Below are 12,701 nucleotides of genomic sequence, written 5' to 3'. Positions count from 1 at the left end.
ATGAACACTGTGTCAAGGAAAATCGCCCTCCTGGCCGCCGCGCTGGTTCTGATCGCGATTGTCGGGTACATGGCGGCGGACATGGCGGACGTGGGCTTGTGCATCAGGAACCGTGCCCAGTGCAAGAAGATGTTGGGTGCCTACTTCGAAGGACCTCTGTGCGTGGACTCTTGTGTCAAGTTCAAGGGCAAGATGATACCGGACTGCGAGAACATCGATTTCGTGGCACCGTTCCTCAACAAACTCGAGTGACCAACTTGAACCTGCAGAGGACCGATTATATTATATTATTATATACTTAGGAACAAATTATCATGCTATACTGCACTCTGCATCACGGACTTATAGTAAATAGTGTCGATAAATAATTATAGCTTGATGATTTCACTCGATTAACGTAAAAACATAATATAGTCATAATACGATTGTACGATATTGTAATCAAATGGCAATGTATAAATATAATAAACCGATATTATTGTTAACAACTACGTCTGTTGATTTATTTCTGGTTTCAGAATGTTGACGAGGACTGGACATATTGTGATTTACAACTAATAATTATTAATTATAGTAAAAAACTAATAACGAAGAAATATGTTAGAAAACGATGATTAATCTATCATATTATACCTATATAATATATATAGGTAGGTAAACTTAGATACAATTAAAATAAACCTCAACTGTTAGTTTTTATCATAATAATAAGTAAAGGTAAAATTCGTAAAGATGTGAACAAAGGTGTATAATATAAATACAAATGTAATATTATTGTATTTATTGTATTCTTCACACCAACATAAAATATTGCCCGGCGCATTGTCTATGCAAAATAAGTACTTTACTACAGTGCTACATAATATTATTACCAGCGTTTTAGTTCTGTGCATCAGTCGTTATGCGCAAAAGCGGTATGTTCTATTTTGAAACAGGAAGTCGTTATTAATTTATTATATAGACAGTAAAATACGATAATGCCCAACCGCAATAAAATATTTAGACCACAGGTTAGGTTAGATTAGTTTATTCTATGAAAAATATTTGAATCATCACATTATTAATGGTGATCACTACATTAAAGTTAAAAAAAGACGATTTTTTTAAACTAGTTTTATAGGAGTAGACGTCGTCACATAAATTATCACTTATTCAGTTGTTCAAACTAACATTTATTTAAGCCCAGTGAATTTTTTTAATTGTCTAATATTAACATAATAGTTTGGTAATTGCTATTATATAAGTTAATTGATTGTGTTTATATTAGCATTTTCTGTATATAATAGATTTGTTGAAAATGTTTAAGGCTTATTGAGCACATATTTATAGATTTTTGATAGATTTATTTTGTCTTTTTTCAATAAATGTGTAAAGATTTTTTTCTCTTGTTCACAATAAGTGTGAACATTTAATACGAAGTTCCTCATAAGTTATTGATGCCATATAAACACTTCATATCCATGGAAAAAAATAACTAAAACGACAAAGTTGATAGGAATATATATATTTTAACAGAAAACAATTTCCATCTGATGCAATACAAGTTTGTGTAAACGTGTGTCTTTAATCTCAAGTCGTACATATGATAAGTACTAGGTACCTACTGATTATACTACGGTTCGTATAACATAATAATATGTTGTGTAATCAGTAATCACTAGTTTTCACTTTTTTCTAATTTTTTAAATACCTAGATCTTTTAGTAATTTAATTTTAAAGCAAAATATTAAATTTATTTTAAGAAATTGTAGACGCTGAAATGAAATTTATAGATGACGTGTTTGCTGGTTAGCCAAGGCGGGCTCATGACGCTCGTATTTTTCGTTATATTAAAATTTTTCAACCAATCATATAAACTCTTAAAACACTCCATAATTTTTTCTCCCTAATTCTAGTTATATTCTAGGTGATGGCGCTTACCTATCCTCTCGCCGAGGGTATCATAAAACTATGTACAGTTAATGGCAATCTCTTCTCTTCTCTAACTATATAAAGCATAAACCTGAGGGCGCTCCTTTGGCGATTTTTGAAACAACCAATGAAAAAATTCGATGGGCGGTCTCCCAGGCATCTGCTTTGTAATATTATACATCAGAAAAAAAAGGTATATTTACGGAGAACCTAAAGATTATAAGTTTGTATAGAAAATATTATCAGAAAAAAAAAGGTATATTTACGAAGAACTTTGTATTTATATTTAAAGATAAAAACTTATATATTTTATTGATTAGTTTATTTATTAATCTATTAATATAAATAATTTAGCCACTGTATCGGTCTGTAGGTAGGTACATGTATATATTATAATAAATAAACGTATAAATATGAATTATATAATAAAATATCCTCGCTCGAGTCGAGTCGACTATACTCTAGGTATGTTTAATCATGAGCATAAAATCAAATTAATAACTAACCTACATGTATACTATATGACTTAATGAGGATCTATTTATTTATTATTTATTAATATATATTATATAGTAACTGTAGCAGTATTTGTATGCTACATTAAATTATTAATTACCAAAATAAGAAAGTGGCTATTTGATTAACTCAACCAGTTAACTCACCTGACAACTATAATATTATATTGATATGTATATATTGATTAGTTCATATACAATAGGTAGGTATATACTATATACAATATGTTTTTTTGGTTTGTGTAGTATATCGTTTGCATTGTGTGTAGTTATATACTACGGCGAACGTCATTCGAGGTGACTGACCTGATAGACACCAAAAAAATTCATTGGCTATATGATTCGAATAGACGCCCGAATTTTTTTAAATTTTTTTTCACGTAATGTCGCGTTTTCGGCGGCAGTTAAGAACGTTGTCCGAAATCCGACGCAGTTGGATTGCATACCTGATGCCGTGACCCGGCTGTCCCACATTGTCCGCTATCCGACGAAGTCGGATTGCCTACCCGGATAACTAAGGTGACTGACCTGCTAGACACCAAAAAAATCGTGGTGGCTATATTATGATTTTTTTACGGAATTTCGAATTTCCGGCGGCATAACCCGGGTTACCACGTCGAACCGCGGTGGTCCTAACCTTATCACAGTTCCTTATCACCAGACCTCCTTATCACATGCCAACCAGCTCGATACCGACGACCAGACCAAAAGACCACTGCAGCTTCCGACATCGGGTAAAACTCTTCGCCAACTCGGGGGGTTTGGGGGTCTCCCCCAGCGACGCTTGGAGAGCTAGTTTAAGTATAAAACAAAAATATTTTTGATCGTACAGGACGACGTAGAGCGTGCGATATATATCAAACAATGATAGTATGATACATTTGACGCTGCTGTACCTATATAATCAAACAGAAATTTATGTAAAGGAAATGAGATATGAAATTACTAGCCAAAAAACGACCAAAATAAATTTGGTTTGTGATACCTATATTACCCTTAAATTAAAAACAAAATATTAAATAATAAAGTCTTTTTTTAAAACTTTTTTCTATTTATTACATAATAACATTAGGCATATTTAAATAACATAATACAAATAAAAATAATTTTTTTTGTAAAGATTTATATTTTGAATTTCAATTTGATTTGTAACAGCAAATTTTTTTATAGTTCTATTTGTGTCTTCAACATTTCATCTCTTTTTTCCAACTTGTCAAGACTAAAAGTGAAAAGTGTATTATTTATCAAAATTAATCATAGCCCTGTATTACCCTAATATCTCTCCAAAAAATCTATATATAAAAAAAGAGAGAGTGTGTGAGCCCACCATTACACTCTGGGGAAGTAAAACTTCTTTCATAAGTATTGGAGCCCGTGAAATTATAAGTGAGTTATGGAGAGAGTAAGAAAAATCAATATAGTAAAAATAATCGTTCACGACTTGCAAAATAAATAAATAAACAAACGTGTCCTTTCATTTTTCGTTACGATTTTGTTTCCACCCGCGCCTCGAAAAAAAGTTTTACTTCAAAAATTTCAATTTGATAACGTAAATATTAAGTATTTGCGTGCGATAAACAATATAATTTACTTTATGGAGCTGTAATTTTCAAATTGATCACTATTGAAAAACCACACTGTTTACTGAATAGATTTTATTATACATATATTAAGGTTAATGGACCTATGAAACAAATTGTTTAATACAAATTATAATATGAAAAAGGTCGAATGATAGGAATATTTATAAGAAAATAATGAATAAGACAAATTAATTTATAATACTGCCATTTTATATTTAACCAGTCCCTGACTTTTTAGATCCCATCCCTCACTTGTCGAACGTGTTAATAATCTTTGCCATTTTTCGTCGCATTGTCATTGCTTAAGACTAATATTAATATTTTGAGCTTCCATTTCTATTTAAATCACATCACATCAATACCACAGTACCACTATAATTCAATGCGGCTCGGTTAATTATTTGGTATGGAAGACTCGAACGTTAACAAAAAAAAATTTGACTACATTCCTCTTTACTATACTCTAGTTCTAGTGCAATAAGCTTAACCTATCTACTTAGTCGTTTGTACTAAAGCTGCAGTGGACGAGGTCTCATACACATTTCAACGTTTCATTTTGATTGAATAATATGATTATTGAATAACCGCGACGATATCCATACACGGACAGTGTGTAACACATAATTAAGGCTATGCATTTAATGCACTTAAAAGTGACAAAATATGCTCTAATTTTTCAAAAATATGCAAAAAAACTACAAAAATTTAACTTTTATTTATATTAATTTTTATTAATTTTAGTTTAAATATTAGTATTGTTACAAATTGATATGACTGATAATAGTATATGACTTAGTGGGCTCGACTAGTCTTGATCTTGGTCGTATAGAAGATCTATCAAATAAATATGATTAGAATAGATTATGTTTTTACTTAAAATTGTATATTTTACCTTTCAAGTAGTTATTGCATTGTACAATCAATGAATTCAAACTTGAAAGACCTCCTGTTTGGTACCAACAAAGTTTAATAATTTATATAAAGAAAAGAAGCGTTCTACGTCTGACGAAGTTATTGGGACAAACTTAAAATACGTCATGTCGTTACTGCAGGTTAAATCTTCTTGTATATCCAAACCTACGTTCTCTTTTTCGCCACTTAATATTTTTGAAATATTACACATAATTTGAAATTTTTTGTTTTTGTTAAGAAATGTTTAGCCTCGACTTCAATAGAACAATAGTCAAAAATACACGTTATATACCCGAGTAAAAATAGAATAGTTTCCATAAAACTATACAAGTCATAGTTTATACAAATACATTGAATATTTTAATGTCAATTTAGAACAAATTGACCGAAAAATGTAAATATTACAAAAAAAAGCATTTATACAAAAAAATCATTAAAACATACATTTATGCAACCCATGAAATATGCAAAAATATGCAAAATAAGATTTGGTATTTGAACTATAAATAAGTCAAAACAAATTTTTGTTGAATACATTTTATTATACTGCAGTGTAGCTAAAAAAAAAAATGCAAATGCATTAAATTCATAGCCCTGCACATAATATAACTAACCTTGTAACTAAATTTTTTTCCGGCATTATTGTTTTTCGATAAAACCGACCAAGACGATGACGTGTATGCGCATTCTTCATCTGTTCTCGCCTGCTGAACAATACGAAACGAATATCGAATTAACCACGAACAGCGTAAGCGGGATGTTAGCGCCTGGCGCCAATAACGCGTATTACAATATAGTATAATAGTAATCGCCGCCGCCGACTGTACGACAAACTCGATTAAGTATTATCACCGGTATAAAACCCACAGGACCATTGTCATTTTCATCAGTGTATCGCGTCCAATCTGCCATAAGGGTCTACGATACGGAACAAAATTTCGACTACCGTAAAAAGTAAGTTGTACCTACAATAACAAGAGCGCACGGCCGGTTATACCGCGGAGAGACATTCTGCAGCATTGGCGCGAAAGTATAGTAAGTCTTTAAAGCGTAGGTTTTTTTCAGGAAAATTTCGACTAGAAAACCTAAACAATGAACACTGTGTCAAGGAAAATTGCCCTTCTGGCCGCCGCGCTGGTTCTGATCGCGATCGTTGGGTACACGGCGGCGGACATGGCGGACGTTGGCTTGTGCATCAGGAACTGCGCCCAGTGCAAGAAGATGTTGGGCGCCTACTTCGAGGGGTCGCTGTGCGCGGACGCCTGTGTCAAGTTCAAGGGCAAGATGATACCGGACTGCGAGAACATCGATTCCGTGGCACCGTTCCTCAACAAACTTGAGTGACCATCTTGAAACTGCAGTGGACCGATTATATTATTATATACTTATGAACAAATTATTATTTTATACGCTGCACTCTGTACACAGGCTGCAGCCATACTCACGGAATTATAGTAATTATAGCTTGATGATTTCACTCGATTAACGTAAACACATAGTCCATAATACGATTGTACGATATTGTAATCAAACGACAATGTATTAATATAATAAACCGATATTATTATTAAAAACTATATCTATTGATTTATTTCTGGTTTCAAATGTTGATTATTAACTAAGCATAGTAAATAGTAATAAGCTAATAACGAAGAAATACGTTAGAAAATGATGGTTAATCTATCATATTATACCTATAGATAGATAGGTAAACTTAAGTACAATTAAAATAAACCTCAACTGTTAGTTAGTTTTTATCACAATAATTAGTAAAAGACAAAAGTAAAATTCAAAAAAATGTGAAAAACATACTCATGTAAAAAATTCTTATTTTATTATGCGATTGAGAAATGTTGAATGTATTATATTATACATATTTGTTTTCTACAAGCGCGCGAAAAAATCCAAGTTTATTTATTCAACTATAATTTTGTTATTAAGGACATATACCAAAAAGTATTATTAAAAATAAATACGTTTTGGTCGCTATAGAATAAAAATATATTTTGATAAAAAAATTAAACAAACTTCCACTATAAAGTAAAACAATTAATATTTAAGATTATTATAATACTATTATCAAAAATGTAACAAACTATATTATTATAATTGTAAAATATTTAATACCTTAAGGCTTAAGGTATAAATACCGATAAAAAATAAGGTGTACAATATAAATAATATTATTGTATTTATTGTATTCTTCACACCAACATAAAATGTTGCCCGGCGCATTGTATACGCAAAATAAGTACATTAATACAGTGCTACATAATATCATTACGTTTTAGCTCTGTGCATCAGTCATTATGCGCAAAAGCGGTATGTTCTATTTTGAAACAGAGTATAGGTATTCGATATTATGTAAACGGTAAAATACGATAATGCCCAGCAGTTAGGTTAGGTTAGTCTATGAAAAATATTTGAATCAAAAGAAAATGTATGGAAAATCATCACATTATTAATGGTTATAACTATAATAAATTTAAAAATAAACGGTTTTTTATAGAAGTTTTATAGGAGTAGACGTCGTCACATAAATTATCACTAATGTTCAAACTAACATTGGTTTAAGCCAAGGGAATTTTTTAAATTGTCTAATATTAACATAATGGTTTGGTAATTACTATTATATAAGTTAATTGACTGTGTTTATATTAGCATTTTCTGTATATAATAGATTTGTTGAAAATGTTTAAGGCTTATTGAGCACATATTTATAGATTTTTGATAGATTTATTTCGTCTTTTTTCAATAAATGTGTATAGATTTTTTTCTCTTGTTCACTAACCTAACCTAACTAACATTTGTTTAAGCCAAGTGAATTTTTTTAATAGTCCAATATAATATAGGTGCAAATAGGTGGGGAGCTGGGGGGTGCTTAGCCCCCCCCCCCCCTAGAATTTCTATATCCCCTCAAAAACTTATGATTTCACTTCTATAATTTAAAAACATCATGGAGTATCAAGTATAGACCTGAGCTACAGCCCCGCCCAAATTTCAAACACTATTTACGCTTATGCCAATATGATTATCTTGGTTTGGTAAATGCTATTATATGAGTTAATTGATTCTGTTTAATTATAATCAAACGACAAAAACATTTTTTTTCCTTGTCAAGATTTTGTATGTGTTCTTCTTCAAATGTATTATATAGATAATCTATCATATATTATCTTGCTTTTTTTGTCGTTTCCTATAACTTTTCTATTTCTTCCAATTTTTCCTATAAATTATTATAAATTGCATTTGTTAATTTTTATTTAATCTAACGTAACCTTAACTAAAATATTTTATTGTGTTATTTAAAAAAAAGCGCAAAAATATTAATGTATTTTCAATGAGGTTCCCAAAGAGGTGAGAAAGTGGATACCAATCTAGTGTAGTGTTAGGTTAGGTTAGGTAAGGTGTGTGTGGCTCACTGTAATTGGTGTGTTAAATTTTAATTCAATTATATAAAATCATTGTACCTATATTATGTCCTATATACAAAATATACCTAACCTTAGTAAATTACCACAATTTATAACTAAAATTTTTATTCTTCGTTTGAATATCTAATTTCAACCCAATTTAAGATTAAACTATCAATAAAAAAAACAACTGTGTTTATATATCTTTTAAATTATTGGTTAGAATATGAATAATTTATGAAGAACCTTGTATTAAATGTTTAAGAATATATACTTTAGTATAGACCAAACGAAAAAAAAATGTCAAATGTTATAAAACTATAGCTCAAAAAGAGTTCAAATATTTTGTAAATTGTATGGTGTATAAAAAAATTCTATTTAAACATTGTTTGAAATTTGCATGTTTGTATCTTTAGTTATTTTTTTTAGAGTTAGGTACATCAAAAATCAAAATCTGGTTTTTAAAAACTTTTTTTTTTTGTCCTCCCAGGGTACCAATTAGATTTACTTTCCTACCAGAAAAGATGCTGAAGTAGAAAATCAAAGCACTTTTACTACCCCAAAAATTAATGACAGATACAAAAAAACAACTTATAACCATTGTAAAATCAACATTGCTTCACTGAGAATCTAAAATAAGGCTGAGTATGCTTGATAAATTACTCTGTAAATATAGATTTACTCACAACTAATAGCAAAAAAAAATCTTTTTGCTTCTCGTTTGGCGCGGATAATTGATCATATTCATTCTGCAGTTGCTTTATGTACGAAGATACATTTGATAACTGTAATAGTAATAAATTATAATAATCATTTTAATATTCATAAATTCATAATTAAGACATAAATTCTCAATGCATTATAGATGGATATGAAATTCGATTATATGTCGATATGTATCGTACCTATTCATACTGTGACACCTTTGTATAATTTAATTATTATTCAAACTTAATAACATAATACCTACATTATATTTTACATTTAGAAGTAGAAATACTTGCCTACACCCTAAAGTCATCGAGCTTGTGGTGGGAGAACTAGTATTTAGTAGAGAGTCAAAAACTACAATAATTGCAGATTATTACAAATTAACATGTTTTATATTCAATACTTAACTATTAATACGTATACATAACAATAGTACAATATGTTATAATAATAATGAAAACAATTGATTGCTACTCAAATGACATTATTATTATTATTACTATTATTGGCTATACAGTGGCATAACAAGGAGGTGTTTGAAGGATACCATCCGATCCGGGGGCCCTTAGCACATGTTATACATATATTATTTTGTAATTAAATTTATTAAGTATAAAAATATTAATAACATTGATATTATTTATTCCATACATAGATAATATTAATATATTGATTGCCCGATTGTTTTTACTAGACAATTTATTTTACAAACCTTAAATAAATTTTAATATATAATAATATATGGTAATATATTCTATATATATAAAAGAGAGTGAAAAAAAATTTTAGACCATTTATAACTCAAGAACGGATGGACCGATTTAAAAAATGCTTTTATCATTAGAATACTACATTGTCCCTGAGTGTGTTACACTCAAAAGGAATTGAACAATCAGAATTTTTTTACGGGCAACGAAACACCATAAACCGAATATAAAGTTACGAATTGTACAAAGTTTGAGTCATACCTATAGAGTTTGGTTCATTTAAAGGCCAAACGAAGTGCACGAGATCAGCTAGTACAAAATAAAATACAAATATCCTAGATACGTCATTGATCAGATAGTTAATTAAATAATTGTGTTCCTTTATTTATATAATAATTTCCTATCATGGCGGTCTTTAGATTGAATAAATTTTAAATTTTATAATCTCTAACTATTAATTTCCCATGAATGTTTATACGTTTTATGGTATTAATACTTTTTTATTCTATTTTTATAATTGATCATTTTTTTTTTTTTTTTTAAATGAAATATACAACCTGGTACCCTGGAGGCACAATAAGAATTGGGCTAAAATATTACATTAACATGAATGGGATTGATGAAAGAAGCCACCCAGTAGTGACACTTCCTATTGACTTGACTAAAATAATTGATAATTTATTGTATAACTATTGTTCTATTGCTAATATAGTTCAATAATATGGTTATCGGTCTAATGCCATAAAATATGTTATTCATTTTTTTTTTACCTAGAAAGAAGTTATGTTAAAAAAATTATTATTAGTATCGGTATTCATTCAATGTACTATGCTCCTCTTATAGTACATAAATGTAAACGAATTCTTTTTCGACGAAAAGTATGCAACTTATATTGTTGCTAATGAATATGGAACATATTAATAGTATAATACAATAATTACCTTATCAGTGATGCATTGCATCGATTTTTCGTAAGAATCGATGTGAAGTTTCTGATCTCTAGCACGTTTTTTCAGCGTATCCACTTCTTTAATTTTAATATCCGCGTACGCTTTTAACTGGTTGATTTCGCTGTCGTGTTTATTTATCTGCTCGGTAAAATTTCTTTGATTTTCGGTGACTTGAATAGCATAATGAGCCCTCAAATACTCCGACACTTCCATTATCTCTGTAATCGTTTCTTTGTTTTCACACGCGTCTTCGAGCGTGAGCTTCAAACCTTCTACTACCACTTTAAACTGGTCGATGTGGCTATGGATTTCCGCCATTTTGTCTACGATGGCTTTAAAATAAGTAGCATTGTCCAATTCTTTAGTTATTTTCCCATCGTTTGTAATTTGCATTTCGTTTTGAACCCTTTAATGAAAATAATACCACGATAAAAAAAATTATTCATTTTATTTATTATCAATATGGTATGGATAGATGCGATCATTGTGTATAATATTATACTTGTTAATTTCGGCTTTGATCGTTGTTATCTGATCATTGCTTAACTTGTTCCTGTCGGCGATTTTCTGAACTTTATCAGTGATAAATTCGTTTTTTATCTGTACATAGAAATTATAAGGTATAAATTAACAAACATTTTACATTATACGTATAAACTATACGACTAAAACATTCTTACATATTTTAATCCCTCGAACTCGTTTTCGATTGTTTCTAATTGTATATTTTTCTCGTGGTTCGATGATAATTCGCTATCACCTTCAATATTAGATTGCGCTGCTTCTTTCCTCTAATCAATGAAAATTATAATAACTATAAGATCTAAATTTAAATTTTAAACACATTAATTATGGAATGGTGTTTTTACCTGAACGTCCTTAAAATTATCTGAAACAGCACTAATATTTGATATTTTTCCATCACTAATATAATCCAACACTATAATAACAATTAATTTGATGTGTAATAGGTATATTCCACATGAATTAGGTTTAGATATAATGATACATACTATGGATATCATTTTTAATAGTCGCACACCTAAATCACTTTTATACTAAATTTTATACTAATATTTCAACAAAAATTTACTTTTAGGGTTTTCGATACACTCGATTGAATTGTCATGATTTTCTGCGTATTTCTGAGCAGTTTTATAGACTTTTGATACATCCATTTTGTTGTCGTAAATGTTAGAACTCTGGTAGAAAAAATATTCAGTAAATTACAAGTACAATAATTTCAAATACTTCCAAATTGTATTGCCTTTTTTAACAATTAACCAATAACCATCTTTGAAATAAACAATATTTTCTTCATTATTAAAATGTTTTTTACTATTTGTCACATTGTTTTATATATGCACCAACAATGTTATACACATTAAAAAATAAAAACCAAAATTTACTAGCAACAGAAGTTCTTTATCATCATTATATTCGTCAATTGGTTTTTAAAAAAAGTTATTTCTTCAATAAGTTTTGTTTTTATTAAATTACAATAATACTATTTGATATGAATGAAATAAAAACATTTACAACATTAATGCCGTGTTATGACATTATTATTGTATTAATTTAATTTATCGTTGCCATAGATTCTATGATGTTATAGAATCATATGTATGTATATTCTATAACTACTATTCCTATACTACAAGGGTGGCCTATGATAATGATAATTAAGTCACGAGCCACGAAATAAAATGAAAAATATGTAGGACCCAAGATTGGGAGAGAAATATTCTCAACTACCATAAATAAGATAAGAAATCAAATGTTATTAAATGTGTAGAATTTGAATGTGAAACAATATAATAACGTATAATAACTTTCTTATAATTTCTTCAAATTGAATCATACTAATACGGCGTTTTATATAAACCAAACGGGAGAAATGCAGGTAGATTAATCAAGTATTGAGGTATTGATGTGTTGTGTGAAATAGAGTCAGAAAAAAATTACATCGCAAGCAAAATTGATGAATAATTAACAATTT

General features: G+C 29.4%; 3 protein-coding genes across 3 annotated transcripts; 2 read left to right on the top strand and 1 right to left on the bottom strand.

Moving 5' to 3' along the window:
• LOC132947169 (eclosion hormone-like) lies at positions 1 to 252 on the top strand. Its single transcript, XM_061017380.1, has one exon. The coding sequence runs from the start codon at positions 1 to 3 to the stop codon at positions 250 to 252; it is 252 nt and encodes an 83-aa protein (XP_060873363.1).
• A 5,501-nt stretch (positions 253 to 5,753) lies between these two features.
• LOC132946814 (eclosion hormone-like) lies at positions 5,754 to 6,498 on the top strand. Its single transcript, XM_061016892.1, has 2 exons — positions 5,754 to 5,875; positions 5,987 to 6,498. Exon 2 carries the CDS (start codon positions 6,014 to 6,016, stop codon positions 6,263 to 6,265), a length of 252 nt encoding a protein of 83 aa, XP_060872875.1. The 5' UTR covers positions 5,754 to 5,875; positions 5,987 to 6,013; the 3' UTR covers positions 6,266 to 6,498.
• Positions 6,499 to 8,117: 1,619 nt separating this feature from the next.
• Positions 8,118 to 11,880, bottom strand: LOC132946390 (cytadherence high molecular weight protein 2-like). Its single transcript, XM_061016382.1, has 7 exons — positions 11,796 to 11,880; positions 11,572 to 11,642; positions 11,383 to 11,493; positions 11,205 to 11,302; positions 10,694 to 11,108; positions 9,021 to 9,119; positions 8,118 to 8,147 (listed from the first exon to the last, which is right to left on the bottom strand). Exons 1-7 carry the CDS (start codon positions 11,878 to 11,880, stop codon positions 8,118 to 8,120), a joined length of 909 nt encoding a protein of 302 aa, XP_060872365.1.
• Between the last annotated feature and the right edge of the window lie 821 nt (positions 11,881 to 12,701).

This window comes from Metopolophium dirhodum, chromosome 6 (genome assembly GCF_019925205.1).
Source record: "Metopolophium dirhodum isolate CAU chromosome 6, ASM1992520v1, whole genome shotgun sequence".
NCBI lineage: Eukaryota > Metazoa > Arthropoda > Insecta > Hemiptera > Aphididae > Metopolophium > Metopolophium dirhodum.
This window is presented reverse-complemented; position numbering and strand designations above follow the sequence as displayed.

What these genes read in the sequence shown, in the direction of transcription:
- LOC132947169 (XM_061017380.1), top strand. Translation starts at nt 1, where the DNA reads ATGAACACTGTGTCAAGGAAAATCGCCCTCCTGGCCGCCGCGCTGGTT.
- LOC132946814 (XM_061016892.1), top strand. Translation starts at nt 6,014, where the DNA reads ATGAACACTGTGTCAAGGAAAATTGCCCTTCTGGCCGCCGCGCTGGTT.
- LOC132946390 (XM_061016382.1), bottom strand. Translation starts at nt 11,880, where the DNA reads ATGGATGTATCAAAAGTCTATAAAACTGCTCAGAAATACGCAGAAAAT. An exon ending in ATAATTTTAAGGACGTTCAG is followed by an intron (nt 11,494 to 11,571) that starts GTAAAAACACCA and finishes TTCATTGATTAG; the next exon opens with AGGAAAGAAGCAGCGCAATC. An exon ending in ATCAAAGCCGAAATTAACAA is followed by an intron (nt 11,109 to 11,204) that starts GTATAATATTAT and finishes TTTTCATTAAAG; the next exon opens with GGTTCAAAACGAAATGCAAA.